General features: G+C 34.3%; 1 protein-coding gene across 3 annotated transcripts in view; it reads right to left on the bottom strand.

Annotated features, from left to right (window-relative positions):
• Nucleotides 1-2658: 2658 nt before the first annotated feature.
• The window catches only part of PNPLA8 (patatin like domain 8, phospholipase A2), a 43776-nt gene continuing 19233 nt past the window's right edge, over nucleotides 2659-27201 (bottom strand). Inside the window, exons 7-10 of one of the 3 annotated variants that reach the window (XM_081285026.1) lie at nucleotides 23474-23531; nucleotides 21314-21508; nucleotides 13442-13637; nucleotides 2659-6228 (exon numbers count right to left, since the gene is read on the bottom strand). In XM_081285026.1, coding sequence (XP_081141152.1) covers nucleotides 5954-6228; nucleotides 13442-13637; nucleotides 21314-21508; nucleotides 23474-23531 — 724 coding nt within the window. In that variant the 3' untranslated portion in view covers nucleotides 2659-5953. The remainder of the gene's footprint in view (nucleotides 6229-13441; nucleotides 13638-21313; nucleotides 21509-23473; nucleotides 23532-27201) is intronic. The other 2 variants (XM_081285025.1, XM_081285027.1) reach the window with 2 other exon arrangements.

Raw genomic sequence — 27201 nt, 5'->3', positions numbered from 1 at the left:
TCCTCCACGGAGCTGCTCATTGGGGGACTTCTTTGGCTCCGCCCACGCGACCCAGCCAATCGGCCTCAAGAACAGGAGGATTGTGGGAGGTGGTGAGGGTTGTGTGGGGGTGAGAGGCTTGTGGGAAGCCGGTGGTGGCAGTTGGGCTCTGAGGGGTTTTTCCTGAGGAGCGGTTTTCTTTGGTGTTTTTAGTTCTAAAAATAAAGTTAGTTTCTTTTGACAAGTGGCTCCTGAATTGTGCCCAGCCAGACTGCGGCAGCAGACATTTTCATATGATTGCTATATTGGCTTTCTTCTGAATACAAGGTACTTTTTTTTTTCATTCTTTCCAGGTAACAATCTAGTTGTGAAAATTACTCAAAATAGGGTTGGTGTCAAATTCTTATTCTTATTTGCACTGAGGATTATGCTTGTGATGAACTGGACAACGCAAGTTTCCACATGTTGTCTAAGGATCAGGACATCACCATTTTCCCATACTGAAAACAATGAGAATGGTATACAAGCCTGCATTACAAAATTCTATGCTGTCTAAAGTCACCAAAACCCTTGTAGCGTATAATTCCTTATTACATTCTATTTGCATATAAATATAGGTATTTGTATTATATACCAACATAGTCTAAAGTTCCACTGCTTCTACAGTTTTAAGTGTCCACAGACAGCATTTTTCACATTATTCATCACAGGAAATTACTACTAAGGCATGCTTAGATGTGTATGGATTAATTATACCCTGACACCAAACATGTTCATTCAAAAATCAGTAAAATAACAGCACCTGTGATTTACAAAATGTGGTTTCAATGACTGAGGGATAGAATAGGTTTTAAATGGCTCAATTTTAGTGGAATTATTGGAAAAAAATGTGGTTTTTAAGACTACATCTGAAAGATAGAGAGAGGTAAAATTAAATTGTCTTTGTTTAACATTTTGTTTTGGTTTTTGTTACTGGGGTTTGAACCCAGGGGCATTTTACCACCAAGCTATATCCTCATTGCTTTTTTATTTTTTGAGAAAGGGTCTTGTTAAGTTGCTGAGGCTGGCCTCAAACTTGTGATCCTTCTACCTCAGCCTCCCAAGTCACTGGGCTTACAGGCATGCAGCATTATGCCTGGCTTGATTAATTTTTTCAATCTGAGAGACTTAAGAATTGCTTGTAATGCTCATATGTGTTACAATAAATACAAAAGCTGAGAACTGAAAACTGTTATCTTAGAACACTTTTTCCCCAGATGTGACCCAATTACAAAACAATATGAATAATAAAAAAATTTCCCTTTGCAAGATTCATATGTGCATACTAAGGATATGTGTATTTTGGATCTTGGCATATATATTCTGTTCTGCTTGATCAAAATACAGATTTTTTAAAAACCTTTGTGTGTGGTACTGGAGATTGAATACAGGGGTACTCTATCATTGAGCTACCTCCCAGCCCCTCCTTCTTTCTTTTTTGGTACAGAGGATTGAACAAGGGTGGAGGGGGGGGGGGTTAATCACTAAGCCACAATCCCAATCCGTTTTTTAAAATTTCTATTTTGAGACAGGGTCTTGCTAAATTGCTTAATGCCTTGATAAGTTGCTGAGGCTGGTTTGAAATTGTGATCCTCCTGTCTTAGCCTCCTGAGCCACTGGAATTACAGACACAGGCCACCACACCTGGTTCGGCTTTCTTTTTGAAACAGGGTTTCCTTAAACAGCCTAGACTGGCCTTGAACTTGCAATCTTCCTGTCTCAACCTCTAAAGTTATGGGATTACAGGCATGGGCAACAATGCCTGGAATTTGGATTGTTTTTAAATGCACATTCTTTTAAAATTATTTTGGTGACCAATTTAATTAAAATAATACTAAATTACTTTTTTTGGATCACAATCACACAATATAAATAAGATGACATCACCTTCCTTTCTTCTCAAATAACTGGATGGACTTTCAGATTGTTTATCATGTTTAATAGTAGTAGTGTATACTAAAAGAAAGACTAGTACCAAGTAACAGCTGTTGACTTACTATTTTTCTTCTATAAAGTAGGTCCATTTATTTTGATCTTTGAAATTCACCTTAATAACACAAATTAGGAATTTAAATGTGATGTAGATTCTTATCATGTAACTGCTCATATTAAATCAGACTGAATCTTTCAAATATACCTCACAATCTATGTTGCCTGGAGACAAGAAATGAATCTGTATTAAGCTGAAGATTTTTATCATGAAAGTAAGTCAACATTACAGTCAATATTTTATTTTTAATAAACTAATTATTCAAATGAATAACATCTGTGGAGTGTGATGAATTCTAATCTGCTCACATCAGTTGAATGAAGATTATAATAAACAAAGTAATCAGTGTGACTTATGAAAGACACATTTATCAAACCTTGGACCAACACATGCAAACTGTTTAGCCCAAGGACATCTGTACTCTATGAATCTTTTTGGATGGTGGCTAGCTCCTGCCAGCAACAGAACAAACTTTTTTTAATGTGCTCCCCCTCCTTTCTATTTCCTAGTCATGAAAGAGTAATTACCATAGATTTGCTTCAATAAGTAAAATTAAGTGAACAGTTCAGTTGTATTTAAACTTGGCAAGAGAGAGAGAGAGAGAGAGAGAGAGAGAGAGAGAGAGAGAGAGAGAGAGAGAGAGAAGGTAAACAAGGAGCAATAAATACAAAAAGAATTCTTGTTACAATAGAACCAAAATGGAATTTTATAAAGGATCCATGCATCCTAACTTTGGGCAAAGTAGTCTTCAATATCTGGAAGAAGAAATGTTATTACTTGCATTTGTTAAGTGTTTGGGGTGGAGTTCTTCATTGGAAGGGACTGTTCTATGCCCTGTGTATTACATAATATTTACCTCCTCTGACTCCTGGAGTATTAAATGCTAGTAGTTCCCCAAGGCAAATCTCTCTTCCCCCTACCCTGATCTAGATTTGCAAATCCTTCAGGGAGATGGGTAAAACCACTGCCAATAGACAACCACTTTAAACAAAGACTTAAGGAGCAGTATCCATGTAATTTAAGTTGGAATAATTTCTTTCCCCTAAAATACAACTCTGAGGTCAAAAAGATTGAAATGACATCTACTGAGTGGAGTACATTTTTTTTTTTTTTTGTCAATTAAACTCAACACTTCAGATTCAGTTTAGTAAAATGGATTTCAAGTCCATTTCAATTCCAGGAAGGATATTTTAGGAAAGAGGAACAGACATGGGGCTAAGGAAATGGATTGGTCCTAGCTCTACCACTTCTGGCTGTGGCATCTCAGGCAAAATTTTCTAAGAAAGGGATAATGATATTCATGTCACAGGCTTGTAATGACAATGAAATATGCTAATACTGTAAACCTGCTTAGCCTAGTGACCAGTACTCAGTAAGCACTCAAAAGGTACCTATGTTATTAGTTACGCTACTGACATTCGGGCTGGTGAAATATTCTAAACTGAATACAACTGTTTCTAGGGCAAAGCTCATTAGGTAAAATTCTGGGATTTGAACTTTAGGGGTTTGAGGTGCTTCAGTAATAAGCAACTCCATCATATATGAAAAGGAGGGGGCTGTAACTACTCTCTGGGGTTAAAAAGCTCAAAGGGAGCTCCTCCCTATCATCAAAACAAAGCTGAAAGGCTCCCCTCTGTCCCCTCAGACTGCATGCAGGCTTTTTGTGACTTCATTCCTCTCAAAAGATTCCTTTGACGTCTGTTTTCTCCTGGATAAAAATGTGGTGTAGGAGGGGAAGAAGTACACAGTATAATTATAACCCAGCTTGGGTGCTCTCCACCCACTAAGGGAAATCCCATGCAGCCTCTGTGCCTCTAGGGACAATTCCATCTAAGGAACTATTTTTAATAAATAATAATATCTGCAGCAAGAACAGAACTGAAATATTTCCAGTATATCATTTATTACAGAAATAATAAACAAGACAGCCAAGAGGGCCTGAGCATCAAAATAATTTTTATTCTATTTTTCAATATAATTGAGTTGGAGGATTTATTACATTTCATAAAGCAGATTATTATTCCTCATTGCTTCTTTGAGAATGGCAGTCATTGTATAGGATTGGAAATTCATTTGAATATCTCTTCCTATCTTTCTCTTGCATATTTACAGAATCTTCTTTTTGGGTTGTTTTTCAACAAAGAAAGCACTGGCCTCATTATAAAATGCAGGTTATCTCAGGTGAATTACACAGTTGTTCAGATAACCAGTTTCAAGTACAAATGGGGACAGGAACAATTGAAAACTAGTGCACCACACAACTGGATGTACCTACTATGTAGATGTCATGCTATGCGGTTGAAGAAAGAAGCTACGACCAGAGTTCACTTGTGTATTGTCCCTTTCAAGAGAAAAATAATTGGCCAAGCACAAACAAGGAACTGAGAGTAAACATCAGCTGCAAAACAGGTGAAGTGTGTCAGGTTGCAGAAAGAGTGACCTTATAAAAACGTGCACTGTAAATATTACTTTATTGTGCTTGAAATTTGCTTTATAACAAAGAATTCACCCCAAATATTCATAATTCCAGTCATCTGTATTTTCTTACATTTATAAGTTGTCCTAGTTGTATAAAAGTTTGTATATATTTGTGATCTGAAAGGGCTATTTTACATTATTTTCAGCAGTCACTGGAAGCTTACTTATCCTGTGCCTAAAAACAAAGTAATTTAGATGTCACAAAATTTTAGAGTTAGCTTTCCTCTTTTTGCAAGTAAAATATCTAAAGCCCAGAGACATTGTCCATCTTTCTTAAAGTCACAGAAGGCCTGTGCAGCAGACACACCATTAACATCCATACAGCCAACTCCTCCCAGCACTCTTAGAATGTCTCATTGCTTCTGAGAATCAATGTTAAAAAGCAGCAATATGACAATCTGGGCGACAAGGTAAGCTTTAGCTTATAAGTACAAAGCAAAGGGTTCTTACGTTTATTTTTCTTGGGAAATCTAGACATGATTTACATGGCAAATAAATAACACTACAAAAATGAATCTGTTTGGCACAACGTTTCAAGGCAATGTTTTAACTTTTGTGAAATCCAGGATTTAATGAAGGAGTTAATGAAGTAAGAAGCCTAAAAATTTGTTTACGTATTACTGCTCATAGGTGGGTTCAAATGCTATAAGAAATGGGGAGCTATACTGTGAACAATAAAAAATTAATAATGACATTACCCTTTAATAATAGATTATTTCAGTAATTTATTTTTGTTGATGATAGAACTATTTTCTCAGTAACTTCAAACAATTTTGTAACAGCAAATGATAAACTTAAATCTAGAAAGGTAAACACAAATTTATCATCTTGAAATTTCAGGGGGAAAAGGTGGCTCGTTGGAACATCACCTATTTCTTTAACCAAACAATGTTGAAATAAGCAAATTTTGAATAGAAAACGGTATCTGCTTATTTCTTATTTCAAATGTAAAAGTATTTTAACAGAGAAAATTCCATTTTCTGAATTTATGTAGATGATAGCATAGTAAAAGGATTGCAGAATGCAGCTAATGAAAAAATATGTAAGTGTAAGGAGAAATTAACTTTCCTACATGAAAGAAAATCAGTGATCACGTGAATTCAACATGATTTTGATGACTAAGCAAAAATATAAAGGCTAATATGATATTCTCAGTTTCTTGTTTGGCACGTATATTAATGATTTCTCAAACAAACAATTTAACACCAACATCTATTAAAACTAGCATAATAATAAAATTCCTAAAGCTTAGTTAACTGTTAACATCTTAAAAAACCTAATTCCCATTTGAATTCTGTAACCAAGCATATTTCTGTACTGTGCAAACTCCTCAAAGCACTATCATTTTCAGGATTCCCCAGAATTCATAAGTATTTCAAAGTTAACTGATGTTGAACCACAATTCCTTACTGAATCTGGCGGACCTTCTGAATAGGCTTTCTTTTTCAGAACATACGCATACACTCATCACAATTTTGAAAAGAATGGAAGACCTTCATACATGTCAGTTTTTAACTTTATCCAATCATTAATTTTCTGCAGAGTTGTTTTTTCTTGACTTAATATTTTTGCAACTTTTTTCATTTTTTGTTCATTTCTTTCTATATACTTCAACCCTTCCAGCTGCAGCTGATCCAGTTTTTCATTTCGACTTTCATCGAGAGGTATGTTTTCACACATGACAGGATTGAATCTAAAATAGGTGTCAGGAGGTAACAGGCCATCAAGCATTATATGGACTTCTGTTAAAACAGAAAAGGAGGGTAAAAGGTGGGTAAGAGAAGGTGATTTATTCTACAATGATCTATTCATAATTATTTAAATTATCTTCCTTATAGGTCCATTACAAAGATTTGTTTATTACTCAAACAGTAGGAATATAGAATTCATAACAATGAACAGAACTTCAAAATCAAATTCATCTTCCCCAAATACCATATACACTCTGCTAAATTAGGATACTTGTTCCAATACTCTCTTTTCTCTTTCCAACATTTTTGAGGATCATCTTTATTGAGGTATAATTTATATGCAATAAAATATACCTATTTTAACTATATAATTTGACAAGCTTAACAGCAAAGAATCATGACAAGGCATTTCAATACCCACCCCCCCAAATTCCTTCAAGTTCCTTAACAGCTGGTTCTCCCCTACCCTTTGCCTTTCTAGCATTTCATACAAACAGAATCCTAATTCTATAGTTCTCTGTCTACTTCCTTTCACTTGGCAAAATGCTTTGAGACTCATCCACAGTATATCATATACCAACAGTTCTTCTTATTGCTGAGTTAAGTGTTTCATTATGTAGTTTTATCAGATTTTGTTCTCAGTTCTTATTGTGGCTCTCTTCAGTTTTTCGCTTTAGGAAAAATCCTGCAATAACATTTACACTTAAGTCTTTGTGTAGACATATTATTCCATTTCTCTTGGGTAAAAACCTAGGAATAAAATTCCTGGGTCATATGGTAAAAGTGTATGTTTACTTTTTTTTTTTTAAGAACTACCATATTGTCTTCCAAAATGGCCATACCATTTTGACATGCTAGAAGGTAAGTAGCAATATCTTGTGGTTTTAATTTTCATTGAATGACTAATGGTGCTAGAAGCTTTTCATGCACTTATTAGTCATTTGTTTTCTTCAATGAAGTTTCTTTTCAAATCTTTGGCCCACATTTTCCCCACTGAATTGCCTATGTTCTTTAGATATTCATTCATGTTGCATGTACGTGTGTACACATTCACACACACAAGGTTTTACAAATATTTTCTTTCAGTCTGTGGCTTGACATTTCATTTTATTAAGAGTGTTTTTTTGAAAATCAAAGTTGGTGAACCGCAGTACTAATTTAACTGTTGTTTCTTACTGGTTCATGCTTTTTGTGTTCTATTTTAAAAATCTTAACCTACTCAAGATCATTAAGATTTTCTCCAAGGCTGGGATTGTGACTCATTGGTAGAGTCCTTACCTAGCATGTGTGAAGCCCTGTGAGGCACTGGGTTTGATACTGTGTCCATTTATAACTGTGTTCAAACTGTGTTTGAACTGTGTTCAATAGTGTGTCAATTTATAAAAACGTATTTAAAAATTATTTTATCCAGCATATCCATCTAGAAATTTAGAGCTCTTACATACTAGGTCTAATAATCTATTTCAAGTTAATTTTTATATGTGGTGTGAAGGGTCAAGTTCAACTTTTTGGACTCAGGTATCTAATTGTCTCATCATCTGTTGAAAAATCTTTCCTTATTGAGTTACCCTGGCATCGTTATCAAAAATCTTCTGAATTTAAATAATGAATCAATTTCTGAACTCTGTTATATGCTATTAATCTACATGTCTCTCTCTCTTCAAATACTGTAGTTCCTTTCTAACTATAGTCTTACAGTCTTGAAATTGGAAAGATAAGTTTTCCAACTTTCTTCTTTTTTCATTATTGTGTTGGCTATTCTAGGTTCTTTGGAAAACATCTGTATACTTTTTTTTTTTTTAAAGAGAGAATTTTTTAATATTTATTTTTTAGTTTTCGGCGGACACAACATCTTTGTTTGTATGTGGTGCTGAGGATCGAACCCGGGCCGCACGCATGCCAGGTGAGCGCGCTACCGCTTGAGCCACATCTCCAGCCCAACATCTGTATACTTTAAAAAATTTTTTTAATTCTTAATTATAGATTGACAGTACCTTTATATATTTATTTTTATAAGGTGCTGAGGATCAAACCCAGTGATTCACATGTACCAGGCAAGCACTGTACCACTGAGCTATAACCCCAGCACATCTGTATATATTTTATAGTATTTGTTTATTTTTAGCCCCCCAAAAGTCAGTTTGGATTTTCATAGGAACTGCACTGAGTCTACAGGTCAATTTGTGGTCTGATACCTTAACAATATTGAGATTTTTAAGTCACTGGCATGGTGTATCTACTGATTTATTTTGGCATTTAATTTCTCAGTAATATTGTATAGTTTTCAATATTTATATCTTGCACAATTTGTTATGTAGTTAAGTATTTAATGCTTTTAAAATATATATTCTTAGTTGTAGATGGACCCAATACCTTTATTTTATTTATTTATTTTTATGTGGTGCTGAGGAGCAAATCCAGTATCTCACACATGCTAGGCAAGTGTTCTACCTCTGAACCACAATCCCAGCTCTAATATTTTTATGCTATTATAAATGATATCTATTGATCTATGTACATATCTATTTCAGTTTCCAATTGTTCATTGTTAGTATGCAGAAATACAATTGACTTTTGCATATTGACCTTGTTATTTAAAATTGCTAAACTCAATTTTAGTTTTATGGCTTTTTTATAGATTCCTTTAGGATTATCAACATAGACAACCATATTGTCCATTTTACTTCTCGTGTCTTTCCTTTATTGCCTTATAGCATTGGAACAAACCTCCAGAACAGTGTTGACTTTATTGGTTCATGCTTTTTGTGTTCTATTTTAAAAATCTTAACCTGCTCAAGATCAAAGGTGGTAAGAACAGAATTCTTAGTCTGTTCCTGGTCTTAGGTGGGGAAAGTATTCAGTTTTTCAGCATTAAATATGATGCTAGCTCTATTATTTTGTTTATGCCCTTTTTCAGGTTGAGGAAGTTCCCTCTGTTCCTAATTTGCTCAGTTTTTATCTGAATGTATGTTAGATTTTTATCAGATTTTTTTTGCATTTACTGAGAGAATGTTTTTTCTTTTTTAGTTGAAATGGTGAATGGCACTAAATTTTTGATTGTTAAACAATCCCATATTCATGAAATGAACCCTTGTTGTGCATATTGTATGTATTTTCCTTTTAATATATTTGCTGAATTAGATTAATTATTATACTTTATGGATTTCTGCATGCATATTAATGAGAAATAGTGACTGGAGTTTTTCTGGGGTTTTAAGAATATAATGTTTTAGTATCAGGGTAATTCATGCTGGTCTTTTAAAATAAGCTAGAGAATATTCCCTCCTCTTCTATTTTCTGCAAGTGTTTATGGAGAACTGCAAGTACATATTTTGAGATATTGCTTTTTTACCTTGAGATATTGCATTTTTTACCTTTTTCTTATTGTCTCCTCCAGTTTATTAAACACAAGGAGAAGACTTACAATAGCTACTATAATATCCTTGTCAGCTAATTCTGTCATTGGTTTAATATTTAGGTCTGTTCCAATTTTTATTTGGGTTTCTCCAGGTTAAGGGCTGTCTTTTCTTGCTTCTTTGTATGCCTACACATTTTTTTACTGAATGCCTGACATTCTGGGTTTTACATATCTGTATACAGGGAATTTGTTGAATTCCTTCATATATTGTTGGCTTTTAGGTCAAACAATGATGATGTTAATTGGATTAAATGTGTATTTGTGTGTGTGTGTGTGTTTAGGGTTTCTTTTAAGCTTTGATGGTAGTTGGACTCAATCTGATTTTTTTTTAAAGCTTTCCTAGGGTGGATCTATAGCATTTCTTAGTCTAGAACTAATTTGATGCTATTACTACTTCTATGGACTCCACCACAGATCCTGTGTATAACAAGGCCTTTCTCATTGATGAAAATCTAGTTGATGGAAATTCAAGCTATTCTGGTTCCACATGAGCTCCAAGTATTATTTTCTCTATTCCTTTTTGGTGGATCTTTCCTCTGCCTTGAGTAGTTTCCTCACATGCATGCACAGATCAGTACTTGATCAAAGACCAAAGGGACTCTCCTGCATTATCTCTGGTACACTATTTATTCCTTATGTAGTTGCTTCTCTGTGGTATCTTGTATTATAATACAAGACATCTTTACATCTCTAAACTCCAAATTCTGTTTACTGAACTCCAAGAGACTGATCTATTGTTTTGAGTTCTCCCTCTATGTGCTAAGTATAAAAACTCTTCAGGTAGCAAGCTGGGTAATCTTGATGATTACCTCATTCATTTTCCTTCTCTCAGAAATACCTTTTGTATGCTGCCTGTAATCCAATATGTGAAAACTACCGTTTTGTCCAATTGTTAATGGTAAAAGGAAATATCTGGGCCCTATTAATTATATACAAGGTTGAACCACATGAATTTACTGTCTTTGCAGGTACATAACAATTTAGTATCAGTAATTATATGCCTCAATAAAATTCTTACCACATCTTTTTCAAAGTTAACATTATTACACTATTCACATACTTGTATCATTAACTAGAGTGTAAGTACACTGAAGCAGCATTTCATATTTCTAGAAAATTCCACAAAGGCTGACAACATGGTTTACAGGAGGTACTAAATTAAGTATTATGAAGCTGGCTGATTAAAGCTGTGTCTCTTGCTGGGGTTGTGGCTCAGTGGTACAGCACCTGCCTAGAGTGTGTGAGGCACTGGGTTCAATTTTCAGCACCACAAATAAATAAATAAATTAAATAAAGGTCTATCAACAACTTAAAAAAAAATGTTTTTTAAAAAAGCTGTGTCTCGGCAGATGGCTAATGACAAGAATATTTTATTGAATCAGAGAAATGCAAAACAAAATCACAATGAGATACCAATTCACACCTATTAGGTTGGTTATTAAAGGCAAGAGATAACAAGTGCAGGTGAGGATGTGGAAGTGTACTGTTGGTGGAAATGCAAACTGGTGCAGACATATGAAAAACAGCACAGAGGTTCCTCCAAAAACTAAAATTAGGCCTGACATGGTGTCACACGCCTGTAATCCCAGCAGCTCAGGAGGCTGAGACATGAGGATTGTGAATTCAAAGCCAGCCTCAGCAACGGTGAGGCGCTAAGCAACTCAGTGAGACCCGTCTCTAAATAAGATACAAAATAGGGCTGGGGATGTGGCTCAGTGGTTGAGTGCCCCTAAGTTCAATCCCTGATAAAATTAGAACCACCATATGATCTAGCAGTCCCACTCTGGATATATATCCGAAGGAAATAAATAAGAATCTTTTTTTTAAATATTTTTTTAGTTGTTGATAGACATTTATTTTAACCATTTATTTATGTGTGGTGCTGAGAATCGAACTCAGTGCCTCATACATGCAAGGCAAGCACTCTACCACTGAGCCACAAGCCCAGTCCTTAAATAATAATCTTGAAGAGATATTTGCATTTGCATGTTCACTGCAACATTTCTCATAATTACCAATATATGGAAATAACCACTGTTTATCCCACACACAGTGGAATTTTATTCAGCCTAAAAAAAGAATAAGCCCAGCAATTTGCAATAACACAGATGAACCAGAAGAACATTATACCAACTGAAATAAGCCAGACACTGAAAAACAAATATTGCATATCACTCCATGTACAGAATCTAAAATACCCAGAGAAACAGAGAATAAGATGGTAGGTGCCTGGGGGCTCGGGATGGGAAGATGTTGATCAAAGAATATAAACTTTATAAGATAAATAAGTTCTACAAATGAAATGTATAGTATGGTGACTATAGTTAATAATAATATCTTGTATGCTCTACATTTTTTAAGGGAGTAGATCTTAAGTGTTTTCATTGCCCATCCCACAAAATGTGGGCGATGGATACGTTAATTAGTTTGGTTGTGTGAATTATTACATAAGGTATACTTACATTAAAACATGTTGTATACCTTAAGTATTATCTGTCAATTATAATAAAGCTGAGGAAAAAACAATATCCTATTAATGTAACAATAAAATTTCAGATGATAAGAATTTATCTGTTTTTTGTTGGTTTTCATTTAAAGATAAAAGACCTTAGTGGGGAGTTGAAAATCCTCATTTAGGTTAATGATACAGTTAATAACATGCTGATATGCAAAGAATGACATTTTAGAAATAAGAAGCTGTTAAATGATAATCCTTTAAATTTAATAACGCATTTCACACACATAAAAATAAAACAGTACTACAAAGAATGTAAAACCAAAATTCAAACTAGAAATTCAAAATATACTCTCTGACTGCCCAGTACATGCCATGCCCTGGAGTCAATGGTAAACTGGGGTAAGGCAAAGCAAACTGCTGGGGATTAAACATTGAGCCTCACACATGGCAGGCAATGCTCCACCACTGAGCTACATCTCTAGCCCTTTGCCTCACATACTTGTGGGACTAAGAAATAAGTAAACAAATATAATATATATATATATATATATCTCCATAACAAAACAAATGCTCCAAGAGGAAAACAAAAACAAACAAAAGAAAGGAGACTACAAGCAGGGTAAGTGGTAGGAAGCTGGGCAAGTGGTCAGGAAAGGTCTCTCTGAGGAAATGACATTTGAGCAGAGACCTGAATGAAGTAAGGGTTAAGCACATACCCAGATATGTGCTGTACAAAGAGAGTACGGCATCTGCAGAGGCCCTGAGACAGAAGGGTTCTTAGTAAGTTTGAGGAATAGTAAGAATCAAAGAGTGGCTTTGAGAGGAAGAAGAGATATACTAGGTCTTATAGGATGTATGATAAATTTCAGAGAGAGAGGCTGTTGAATTTTGTTCCACATGTTATAGAAAGTCTAAGGGGTTTTGAAGAGGAAGGTAATTTGATTTACATGCTAGATGGATTTTAAATGGATTCAGGAAGAAAGGCAGCGATAATTTATTTAATTCCAGTTTGCCTCCACATCACTAATAATCTAATTCCATAAATACTCTCACAATATTATTATGTGTACATTCAAACCAACCTGACTCCTTTTGTGATTTTTGCTTTCTTAACTGGCTAAAGAATCTCCATTCAGGCTTTTGTGATATTCCTCCAATTCTAAGGAAGCAAAGAGAGCACCAGTTCCTAGGTGGAAAGCAGTCTCTCTACTTAGGGTAACTCTAATAAAAGTGAGGAAAAAGGAAAACAAAATACTTGTTCCCATGTGTTTCCTAGGCACACAGTATAGATACAACACTCATATGAAGTTAAGATCAACATGTTCTATCTACCAAAAACTAATCACTCTAAGTTGAAGTATCTTGAAGTAACACAGAAACAAACTAACCTTCTGTGTCTGTAGCACTGTTGATAACATTAGAAAGTTTGGTTTTCAGGCTTGTGTATGTTGCAGTATTTCTCACATCACTCTCATAACGTCCAGTGCCCAGGGATACTATACACTCTAGTGGGACATCCGGCCAAAGACATTTACACTCATGCATTGCTAATGCTGAAGGGTTATTCAGAAGTAAACCTCCATCCTGTATGAAACATGTTAAAAAATAAGTGAAATTAAAGGTTATGAACATGAAAACAAAAACTGTATTTTAAACAGATTGGTATGTATACATTTGGAAAACTGAACTATATAATAAGCCAAAGTATTTAAAAACAAGAGGTTCTTTTAAATAAATTTATTTCATATATCACAGCTGTAAAATTAGCTGCAAACCCACCAACCTCATGAAGAAATTTTGTATTAAGCTTTCCTTTCTCATTTGAACAACTTCTTGGACTGCTTTGCATATTTTCCCCCACTCCCTCCCCCAATACTGAATTGAACTACTTTTTAAAGGCACACTGTCTTTAACTGGTGGTTAACGGATGGTACATTCTAAGGCCTCACACTTGCTAGGCGAATGCTCTACCACTGAGCTATTTTACTTAAAACTTAGGGAAAGACGTCTGATTTAAGGTAGATTAAGTGACTAATCAAGCTCTTTTCCTATATACATCTAGTAATGCAGTTAAATGCTTATCACTCCTAAAGTCCAAGTAGCATGACAGAAAATAAACAGCAAAGAGCAAAATCCTAAACTAAATGTATCACAGAGCAAGTTAAGAATGTGAGAAGTAGGCCTGGAGTAGCACTGGTAAAGTGATTGCCTAGGATATGTGTGATACCCACCATTCAATCCTTGGCAGTGTCAAAAGAAAACGAGAAGTAGGCCTTGACTTTCTCTGGTACCAAGTACATGGTTTCAGTTCACTAAGAAAACCCTAAATGACTACCTCTGTACTCAGTGGCTAGCCAAAAAGTTTAGTGACTATAGTTTTAGGGACTGCGATCATTATGTGAACCGAGTTTGAAGTCCATGAACTGCGCCTGCATTTGCTGAAACCAATCACCATGGATGGTGGGACAAGTTTTTCTGGACCTTAGGCCCATTTTCCTCCAAGTAACAGCAGAGACCAAATATGCATGCCATTCTAAACTCCACTGTGCCTTCCATTCTCTTCTTCCGTCCCACTCATGCAGCCCTCCTCTTTTCCTACATCCTAAAACCCTCCCCTGTGCTCTTACCAAACTGTTCCACAGTTTAAACTCCCAGTGTAATCTCACCTTCTTCTGAAAGTGCTATCTTCTTTTTTGACTTAAGTCTTTTCCTGATATTACTACCCAGGTACCTTAGGGTTGGGAGTGGGCTGGTAGTATCTGATTTACTATTTCTTCTAGATCACTAGGGCAAATTAACTTGGAAAAATGCTTCTTAAAGGCTCTGCTGCTCATTATATACTACATATTAATCTACAGTCACTCATTTGGTGAATGAAGTCAGCATCTGGTTCATAGATTTCTTTCCACCTCAAGCCTTTACATCACCCCCCATATGACTTCAACATATTTTATAACTCCTTAGAGTCTCAATTTTTAATCCCCTTATCCTCAAAATGCTATTCATTCATTTACTCTTCAAGGTCACAAATCAGATTATCAAAATAAATGAAATTATTTAGTAGTGCCCTTATAGGTCTGACTTCTATCATATAAAATGCTTCTGACATTTATCCATATAGTTGAACATGTAATTCATTCCTCTTTACTGCTAAGTAACGCCATTGCTTAGATATACCATAGTTAATCCACCAGTTGAAAGTAACTATTTTTAAATTTAGCTTTCTTTATAAATCTATTGAAAGTCATACATTAGTTGGGTATGAGTACTGCTGAACTTTGTAAAAAAAAAATCAACTTAAATTCTTCAAATGATGGTAATAATAATTATTTCCTAAAGACTTTTTCAACTATGAATTTAAATTTAATCTTTCAACTTTTTCCTTTCTTTTAAATAACAGGACACTAGAAGGATACTCATCTCATGGTAGGGGAAACATTTAATTATAATTTAGCAAAAAAAAAACTTTTTATAAAACAATTTTTACCTTAAAGTCTATGTTTATTACACTCTGTGTAATTTATCAAATGGATATTTAAGACAAAATGCTTTCCCATTATTATCAAAGTCTGTTAAGAGGTTTAGAATAGACAAAAAGAAAAAAAAAAGACAGAAGGGGCAAAAAAGGTTTACCAAGAACTGATTACAGCAAAATCAATCCCAAATTTAAAAACTGCCAGTTTTCTAATGGCTTCACTAGCCATTTTTCAAAGTAAATTTCTGTTCCTTACACTTTACCCACTTTTTAATCAAGAAGTACAATAGTTAAGATTTTTGGTATTGATTGTCATCTAGTGGTGATTAGACTTAAGCTTTTCTTTATTAACTTACTCCTGTCAGACACCTCTTCTACTGGGAGGTCCTTAGGCTGTTATGTCTATGGTATTTCCTTAGCCTTTCCATTGACTCAAGTATTTATAATTATGATTATTTATTTAATGTGGACTTAGTACATGCCAGGCACAATGGTAGGTGCTGAGGATTGGCAAAATGAACTGATGGAGTAATTTACTAATTATCTTCTACAAAACACAGAAGCCTGCATCTTAACTATATACTGTATGTTTGCTTAATAGCATAAAATGTAAAGTTTTTTTTTTACTTTTAATATACGTTTAATCATTTCATATCATAAATCAGGGCACTTGACAGGAACCAATGGACAATATCAATAACTCTTAATCATATCAGCTTTTCATTTTAGTTTAAATTTTATTGTAGTAAATTATATATAATATAAAATTGGCCAATTTAAAGAGTATGATTCAGTAGCATTAGTTACAATGTTTTATAATTTTTGTTTGTAATGTTTCCAAAAACATTTTTACCATTCAAAACTCTTAATCATTAAACAATCATTCCCCATTCCTCCTTGATATTCTTTCTCCCACTCACCTCATATTTTGTAGGACCAGGGATGAACCCAGGGCTTCACACATGCTAGGTAAGCAATTTTGCTACTGTGCTACATCTCCAGTCCTGCCAATCTCATTCTATTCCTAATCAACTATTCATTCTTCATACATCAATTCAATTTACAACTTCTTTGATGACCCTGACAGAATAAATATCTAATTATTCTCAACACTGTACATATTTTTATTAGTGAATTTATCATCTCATTTTATAACCATGTTTATAGTTTTCTAGCCTGAGTTATTTGAGGACAGAATCCAGGAAGCACAAAAAATATAAAACCTACTATTAAAAACCTTAATATCCTGCCCAGCTAGTATAATACCTAGCACTGAGTCAGCATTCACTACATTTATGTTTAGTTACAATGAAAATTATTAGTTGTGCATCATCTCTAGCAGTCAGAGAAATGCAAATCAAAACCACCCTAAGATACCATTTCACTCCAGTAAGATTGGCAGCCACTATGAAGTCAAACAACAAGTGCTGGCGAGGATGTGGAGAAAAGGGTACTCTTGTACATTGCTTGTGGGACTGCAAATTGGTGCGGCCAATTTGGAAAGCAGTTTGGAGATTCCTGGGAAAGCTGGGAATGGAACCACCATTTGACCCTGCTATTGCCCTTCTTGGACTATTCCCTGAAGACCTTAAAAGAGCATGCTACAGGGATACTGCCACATGGATGTTCATAGCAGCACAATTCACAATAGCTAGACTGTGGAACCAACCCAGATGCCCTTCAATAGATGAATGGATTAAAAAAATGTGGCATCTATACACAATGGAGTACTATGCAGCAATAAAAAATGACAAAATCATAGAATTTGCAGGGAAATGGATGGCACTAGAGCAGATTATGCTTAGTGAAGCTAGCCAATCCCTAAAAAACAAATACCAAATGTCTTCTTTGATATAATGAGAGCAACTATGAACAGAGCAGGGAGGAAGAGCAGGAAGAAAAGAAAAAAAAAATATTAGTTGTGGCCCAGCACAGACATAATTTTGCAGGTGTTGGGCAGGCTCTTTCTGCTAAAAAATATTCTTTACCTGCAACATTTGTATAGAATTTTTTTTTTTAAAGAGAGAGTGAGAGAGGAGAGAGAGTGAGAGAATTTTTAATATTTATTTTTTAGTTCTCGGCAGACACAACATCTTTGTTGGTATGTGGTGCTGAGGATCGAACCCGGGCCGCACGCATGCCAGGCGAGCGCGCTACCGCTTGAGCCACATCCCCAGCCCCTAGAATTTTTTTTTTTTAAAAAGGTTAATGTATCCTAACCTCTGAATATAACCTTTTCAAATATCAACAAAGTCAAAGAGGAATGATATGTTAGAAGCTATCATCAAGACCTTCAGTGTAATGGCTTCAAGTGTAGTTTGGTGGTAGAGCACACGCTTAGCATATGCAAAAACCTGAGTTCAATCTCCAGGACCCCTCTGCTCCCCCCAAAAACTCTTTAGCATAAGTCAATGTATCAGATTCTTCCTTTAAAGATAAGGAATGAACAATTTAATCTTGTAGGTAGAGATAAAAAAAATAAAGAGATATGGGATAATTTTGTGTAAAAAAAATACAATTTCAAGAAAAATATGCTACTACTTGGCAGGCAGGAGTAACTGGAGCCTATTCAAAAAGAATTCTTCCTACTCTACCATTTTCTAGAACATGTAACACACTTTATAAGTACTATAATAATATTCTTCTTTTTATAGTCAAAAGAAAATGAAATCTTCCCATCCATCTATTCATACCTCTTAATTATAGCACTACTTTCAATAACTGCTCAAATAGAATATTAACCTATAATTTATATTCTACGTGGCTCCAAAAAGGATATAAAGTAACTTAAAATAAGACATATGTCAGACATGACAGTTAAAAGGGATTTTAAAAATGAGACTAGAAATAATTGAATATAATTATTCAAAAGTTTTAGGATAGGAAGGTTGTAGTAAGTATTGTGTTTTAGTTTTAACTTTGAAAACTTCTAAAGATCAGAACGAGGCTTGAATTTTTTCTTTGTTTAAGTAATCATGATCACTCACACTTCAGAATATTCATTTCTTTTCTTTCAGTACTGGTGACTGAACCCAGGGCCTCATGCATGGTAGACAAGTGCACTACCACTGAACTAACCCATAATTCTTAATGAAACTGAGATATCTTACTATATTGCTCAGGCTGGCCTGAACCTTGTAATCCTGCCTCACATCCTGAGTAGCTGGAATTAAGGCATGCTCCACCACGCCTAGCTTAGAATGTTCTTATCAATCTTTTTAGTTGTCTTTTGAGGGCAAATATACCCCATGTCTTATTCCTCTTGGAAGAAGAGAATGTATAATAAGAAAACTATTAAATAGATTTTTTAGATTCAGATTTCATTGGAATGTATAATAAGTGTGCCAATTTTTCTGGATGCTAACGATTTACATGAAAGTATAACCTCTGTCCACGTAGTTATGTATTTTACAAAAATTTATTTAAGCAATTTTTAAATTATGTAGTTCAAAATAAACTGAAAGGTTTGCTCATCAATATAAAAATGGCACGGCTGGGGCTATGGCTCAGTGGCAGAGCGCTTGCTTCGCACATGTGAGGCACTGGGTTCGATCCTCAGCACCACATAAAAAATAAATAAATAGATATTAAAAAGAGTTAAAAAAATAAAAATGGTGAAGCATGAAAAGAAATATTACTAGTCTATCTGATATAGAAAAAGATCCACTGAGTTATTTTGTTACACACACATACAAACACACATATGCAAGAAAGACTGAATTAAACATCTGAACTACTTTTCCTTCAGCAATAAAGAGAGCAAGTGAGATGACTTCTTTTTTTTTTTTTAATTAGGGACTGAACCTAGGGGCACTTAACCACTGAGACACACTCTCAGCCTTTTAAAAATATTTTATTTAGAGACAGGATCTCACTTAGTTGCTTAGAGCCTCCCTAAATTGCTTAGGATGGCTTTCAAGTTGAGATCCTCCTTCCTAAGCCTCCCAAACTGCTGGAATTACAGGCATGCACCACCCAGCTGGGTGAGATAACTTCTTTTGAAATCTGAAAACATTTGGTCCCAAAATGCAGGTATCCAAATTTATTACTCGAAATTCTTGCTGATATTTGGTGTAACTGAGAAGTCTTACCATAATGACCATCTTACAGCTCTAACTTCTGTGTATTTTAAATACATTGTCTAAGTTATTTTTCCACTTGTGATATGGCAAGAATAAAATAAGAAAGGGAGAAGTTGTTGTTAAAGACAGCAAGCTACATATTACAATCAACATTTACTGTGACCAATAAATCCTGAAATCTATGTCAGAAAGAAATTCAATAGCCATCACTTGCTGCCCTGAGGGGGTGGAAGAAAAAAAAGAAAGGCAAGAAGGGAAGTGCCTTACATAATTCAACAATGACAGATTTGACCAAGTAAGAAGTGGTTTGAAGTGACTCTTAAAGACAAAAGAAATCCTATTTTAATGTCTTGACTACAAAAATTATGATATTACTCTCAGAAAAATTAAAAAGAAAATAGGATCGTTGACCATAAAATTTTAGAATATATCTAAGCTATTCTATCAAAACAAAGGAGAAAATAAAATTGATAAAAATATTTCAGTTATTTATTAATAACGCATGTAAATTAGAGTTATGCATTAGAAATTTCAAAGCTTTATAGCCAATATATAGTTCATAAAGACCCAAGTATAGTAATGCTACCTGAAAATCCTTGTCAGTAATATTAAGACTTTTTTCCAAGAGATAGGTAATTACTAAGTAAAGAGAACACGCAAACTTCAGTAACTAGAGAGGAAAGTTAAGATTACAGACTATATAATGAGACTGATTTTAAGTGGGACATCATGTCAAAATTACCATCTTAAAAGCTATTGGTTTTATTTTTTATCTTTTAGGTACAAATTACAGAGTAAGTATTCCAAGCCAGGTGTGGTGGCACACGCCTGTAATCCCAGAAGCTCAGGAGGCTGAGACAAGAGGAACACAAGTTCAAACCCAGCCTCACCATCTTAGCAAGATCCTAAGCAACTTAGCAAACCCCTGTCTCAAAATTAAAAATAAAAAGGACTGGGGATGTGGCTCAGTAGTTAAGTTCCCTTGGGTTCAATCCCTGTTACCAAAAAAAAGAAAACAACAAAAAAAACAAAAAAACTTAAGCATCCCACAAATAGTGGGAAACACCTGACAGAAAGAAATTAAGTACATGAGACTACATAAAAAGAATGACCAGAAACAATACTTAACTCTACAAATAACTTAAATTTAAAACTATAATTATAGGTAGTATCCTGTCACTGAATAGTTGTGACTCTAATTACTTATCCTTTCTTAAGACCCCAATTCCTTACTTGTAAAATGGAAATAGTTGTCTCATAAGTAGTAACGATTAAATGAGACAATCATGTAAAAAAATTAAACAAGTGTCTGGTACATAGCTAACTTAATAAATGTTTAAGTATCCTCCAAACTATACTCTCCAAAATTGTCAGACTGGGTTCTGCATTTGCTGGAACCTATTTCATATTTAATTTCATGTTTGAAAAGCTACATACTGCCACATTTTTCATCAATAAAATTATCACAATTAGCTTTAAACCACACTGTATAGAATATTTCAAAATTTTCCTAAATTATACATTCAAGGCAGAAGACTTATGAATTTAAGACAGACAAAAATATAATGAATTGCACATCTTTTGAACTATAAAAACCTTAAGAAGTCATCTTGGTTGAGTCTTACAAAGTTCAGTGACAGTTAATAAATGCTGATTGTTTTAATCATGTAAAATTATAAAAGATGCCATACAAGTCAACTTACTTGATGAAGATCATTTCCCAATGCGTATTCTGCAAAGTAGCCTGGAGCTGCTGATGAGGCTCGAATGGCTTGCCACATTTTATACTGACAGCCTCCCAAATAATGAGAGTTGATTCCAGGAAAATGACCATAGTTTCTGAACACAAAGGCTTTTGGCGTTATCCCTCTGTTTACTATGGTACTTACAGCAGCTACCTAGTGAAATAAAAAGTGACAGTACCACTGTAAGCAGCAATATTTGGCATCTATAAGTTAAATACTATTGAGTAGTATGAATGAACAATCTACAACTCTCCAAAAGATCAATGTGTGGCATAAACTTAAAGTTCAGCAAAAATTTTAAATTAGATATTTCTTTATGGCACAATAGATGTAAGAACTGAGACCATTCTGAGAAATGTAATAGAATAATAACAAAAAATATCTTTGACTATATAATTGAATTTGACTTAAAGACATTCAAGAAGGCATACATTTCTCGATTTTTATGTGTTAATTGGCATAGCAGAAGTTAACAATTAAGAAAAACTACTTAAAGATTAATAAGTACACTATTTTCACAATATTATTTACAAGTTTAGTCTTTGTTTTTGTGCTCTTTGAAAGCATTATGACTCTGGTAAAGCTGAAACAACACTACACAAACTCCTAGGGCTTTTATTTGTTATTAAAACTTGGTAGCTGATAATTTTTATTAAAAAACTCTAACACCAATCACTACATGTCTCAGATTTTATGGCTGTACATTGAATGTATGTAAAATATGTTGTATGATGATCTGCAATACAAACTTAATAAGCAGAAATATACCAAGGCCAAAGTTTTTAGTGTCCTATGCCAAGCCCTGCCAAGGACCCATCTGCTTTGCTATTTAATAAACAAGTCATAGCCTGAATTCCTGTAAGTAATCCAACTCTGTCTCTAGGTTGCTATGGTTAAGAGATGGTCATGCACTTAAAATCAGAGGGTCTTTCTCTAATTATTATAGGTAAAACTGGATTAACACATGTATAGATGACTGCTGCCTTTATCATAATGAAACACTTTTTAATATGGCTAAAGTTTCCTTCTATTCAGTCTATTCTTTTATTCAAAGTCAACAACTTCTGTGGAATAGAAATGGAGCCCTGAAGATACAGGGAAAGAAGCAAGAAGCACAGAGTTCATCCCAGGATCCTCTCCAAAAGAGCTATCACAGCCTATAAGGCCCTGTACACAGTCTGATCTGCCTACTGCGCCAGCCTTATCCGCACATGCTGCCCTTGGGTTCCCAGGCTGTAGTCTTCAGGAACTCTTTCAGTTCTTGGAATTGTCTATGACTCCTTCTGCACAGCCCATTCCCTTTGTCTCTTTGCCAGAAATGTTCCTACTCATCAGCCTTCAGGTTAAAATCTCAAAGTAGCCTTCTTTTACATCCCTTTAAATGTGTGCTTTCAGAAAACTGTTTCTGTGTTCTACAGATCTTATTTCAGAAAAAATATATCTCATCTGCGTGATTATTGAATGAGTTTATAATCTACTGGACTATAAACTCCATGTCTATGGTTGCTTATGAATACATCCAAAGTGCCCAACACAGTGCTGCCACAATGGGCACATAGTTGATAACTGCACAATGAAGGAAAGCATGAAAGACCAGAGTTCAAGAGCAACAGAGGAGCTGTATCTATTGGACTTTTCTTATTACAGCTTGTTATCCGAGAATACATATAAGCTGCATGGGATTCTTAGGCACATAAATTATATTCCTTAATCAAACAAGTATTATTAAAGAAAACAAACTCAAGTAATACTCAGGTCATTGAACTTCAAATAAATAAATGGGGAGCTATACTGAGCTTATATATGATATATAGATTTTTTTCTTTAAAATCTAGGGGAGGAAATGCTATAACTTTCCTAAATTTGATTAAAATAATTATTATAAAATAATTCTTCCTTATTTTTAGTCTCAGACTTTCATGTTTTTAAACCTCTGTAATACTTTTACTAGATATACAAAAGATCTAATCATCACATCCTAGATCATCATAGAAGAATAGAATCTATTAGCAGAAATTTCTTAGAATTTTTCTCCTTAACAAAAGAGCCCTCAGAATAACTGCTTTTGTCAGACCTTGTTAGAAATGGGTATTATTTAAGATAATACACTACACTTACCTTAGGACATGTAGGGTTTCTTGCTGTTTCAATCATTAGTGCAGAACCCATTCTATCCCTTTATTAAAAAAGAAGAAATAATATATATCAAAATGATTTTTTCTTTCTTAAGAATCAGAAAACAAGTACTTTTTTTTTTAATGGTACCAGGGATTGAACTCAGGGGTGCTTAACCACTGAGCCATATCCCCAACCCTTTATATTTTTCACTTTGAGACAGGTTCTCCTTAATTTGCCTGAGGCTTCACTAAATTGCTGAGACTGGCTTTGAACTTGTGATCCTCCTACCTCAACCTCCTGAGCTGCTGGGATTACAGGTGTATGCCACCACACCCAGCAAAATATGCCCTTTTTTTTTTTTTTTATTTTCCTGGCGGTGCTGGGGATTAAACTAGGGCCTTGTCCATGCCAAGCAGAGAAAATCATTTCTGTGTTCCACATATCTTATTTCAGAAAAATATATCTCATCTGTGTGATTATTGCATGAATAGACTATAAACTCCATGTCTGTGGTTGCTTATGAATCCATCCAAAGTGCCCAGTACAGTGCTGCCACAAGGGGCACATAGTTGATAAACTGCACAAGGAAGGAAAACATGAAAGATCAGAGTTCAAGAGCAACAGAAGAGCCACATCCACTGAGCCACATCCTCAGCCCAAAACATGCACTATGAAATTACTATTTGCAGATGGCTTTCTCAAGGTGCTATAAGGAACAAAAAGAAGTACAACAATTTCCTCTAAGAGGCTTACAATCCAATTAATGCACAAGAAACAATATGCAGTGATTTATTAATCTCTGATTCAGACTGTAAGTATAGTTCTGAGGTGAAGAATTAAATATAGGATAGAGTGTAGTTTGAGAGAGATACTGAATAATGGCAACATCCTAAAAGCCAGTACCTATATAGAACAAAGGCATAAAAATAGAATCAATCTATTTTTTTCAGGGTCCTGCTGCCAGGATATAGAAGTTTCGTTAAGACTGCAGGAGTGCCAGGTATAGTGGTGCACACCTGTAATCCCAGTGACTCAGAAGGCTGAGGCAGGAGGATCACAAATTCAAGCCCAGCCTCAGCAACTTAGCGAGATCCAGTCCCAAAATACAAATTTTAAATAGTGGTGGGAGCAAAAGGTTTTATCTGAATGGTAGAGTGCCCCTGGGTTCAATTCCAAGGGTAAAATCAAAAAAGACTACAGAAGTGTTTATACAGTATACTTACCTAAAAACCAGGTCAAGACATTTACATTTAGACATTAAACTTGCTTTAGTGGGTAACACAGAGCCAATGTTATAAAAATTGCTTGTAAAAACATCTCAATTAGTATTTGAATTAATGGGCAGCAATTTTTACAATTTCATTACAAGGAAATTTAATTTTAATGTAGACTTTTTTCAGTCTTAAAGATTATTCTCTCTGCCTTGCAAATACTATGGCTTTATTAATCTTCCTCTAAGTAGTATTTTCCTAATGATGTTTTTTTCAAATCACACTTAAGTTTCTCAACTGTTAGTAAATCTCAAATAAACTGCTTGGTGATTTACTCTTTACAAGCTTTTATAAACATCAGTGTACTAGTGTAATACTTTCCAAAATGAACAAGATCCTTATCTTTCCCAACCTGATCTATATGTTTCTTCTATATGAAGATCAATTCAATTTTACTGTTCTACAGACTCTTTTTTTTTTTAAAGAGAGAGTGAGAGAGGAGAGAGAAAGAGAGAGAGAGAGAGAGAATTTCTTTTTTAATATTTATTTTTTTTAGTTCTCGGCGGACACAACATCTTTGTTGGTATGTGGTGCTGAGGATCGAACCCGGGCCGCACGCATGCCAGGCGAGCGCGCTACCGCTTGAGCCACATCCCCAGCCCCGACAGACTCTTGATATATATTTGGAACAGAAATTCTGGGAGCATTCACACTTTCAAGCAAAGTTCAAACTTTATTATTGTTGTTGTTTAAACCTTGGTTTACTAAAAGAGCTAAAATGCTTTAGTGATTTATGAATATAAATTTGAATAGAAAGGAATGATAATTGCTTATAACAGAAAGACCAACATATGAAAAAAATTCTTAGCAATCTCAGATTCTACTGATGCTATAATCAAAATAGTACCCACAAAATAACACAAAGTCATCATCATAGGAAAAAACAAACACGAAAGTGTTCAATAAACAGCAAGATTAAAAAGTCATGACAAACAAAAGAACCAGTGGATAGGTATGGTAGAGTATAACAATAGTGCCCCCAGTGAATCACATTTCCTCGAATCCATGTCCTTATATATTGCCCTATCCAACACAGATCCTTGGTTTAAGAAGCTTCAAGCAATGAGACATCAGCAAATAAGGGATAAGACCAAGGCTTGATAAGTGATTATGCATTGAGGCTTGCCCTCTGAGAATGCTGAGATGGAGATGATGAGATGAAGCCCAGGATAGAAATGACCATGTAAAGAGAGACTCAGCTGTTCCAGCCATATTAACTGAGCAACCAGTTGCCAGTAGCAAAACTGAATATAGGCAAGCACAGAAGAAATGCCCAATCAAATCACAGAATCAGAGACTAAATCATTATTATTTTAAGCTACTAACTTTGAGAATTAGTTTGTTTTGCTATAACAGTTAAGAGAAAAATCAAAGAAAGGATAAAAAGTTTATCGAAGCTATGATTAAAAATAAAGAAGTCTCTGAAAAAGCAAAAATGAAATAGTAATATGCAAATATGAAGATTCATGAGAAAATGAAAAAGAATTTCACAGTAAAGTGATTATTTTATGTTAAAATTTTAAATCTTTATTTAAAAATCTTTAAGAAGCAGTATTATGATTTCATGAGAACTGATAGGAGTTCTTCTTTCTAGTAAATGCAAAAGACCTAAAATAAGTAACATTTTTATATTTGCAACAATAGATGGAGAGATTTCACAACTGGAAAGATGTCAACATTCCACAATATAACCTGTAGAGTTCACATTAACTTCCATTAAAATATTAGTAAGATTTTTATGAGAAAGGTAACCAAAAATTCACTTTGAAAATTAAATGAAAATAGTTAACAGAATTATGAAAAAGAATAAAGGAGATTCATTATTGCATTCAAAAACACCTTATACAAAGGCTCAAAACTAAATTTACAGAATTAAAAAAAATCAAAGGGAAAAATAAAAAGCTTGGACATTATACTCTCATGTAAACAGATAAAGATGGTGTTTAAAATCAGTTTAAAAAAAAAGAAAACTATTTGGTAATGGTACCGGGACATTTAAATTAATATGAGAAAATAATACAGTTTGACCCTCTCACAATATGTCTCAAAATGAATTTCAGTTGACCTAAAAATATAAGTTTAATAAAACCTTAGAACTAGAAAATAATGTAGATATTTACCTACTTTCAGGGTAGAAAAGACTTTATGAGTATGAAAGCAAAGCTAAAATCATTATAAAAATGTGGCTAAATTAAAATTTTTTAACTTTCTTCATTAAACAGATGATTAATTAGAAAGTACTTTTTCAATATATGGTTATAAATACAATATAGTGTGCCACATCCTGACAGTAAAATAAGCAAAGACCTTGCCCTCAAAATTAACAGTCAAAAAACAAAAAATATTGAAACTCACTAATAAACAAAGTGACATCAATTGAAATACTGGTTTCAAAAACTGTCAAACTGATATATTTTAAACATTAAATTGTTGAGTGTTAGGTTGGGGTTGTGGCTC

This window comes from Spermophilus citellus (genome assembly GCF_964194105.1).
Source record: "Spermophilus citellus genome assembly, chromosome: 3".
Taxonomy (NCBI): domain Eukaryota; kingdom Metazoa; phylum Chordata; class Mammalia; order Rodentia; family Sciuridae; genus Spermophilus; species Spermophilus citellus.
This window is presented reverse-complemented; position numbering and strand designations above follow the sequence as displayed.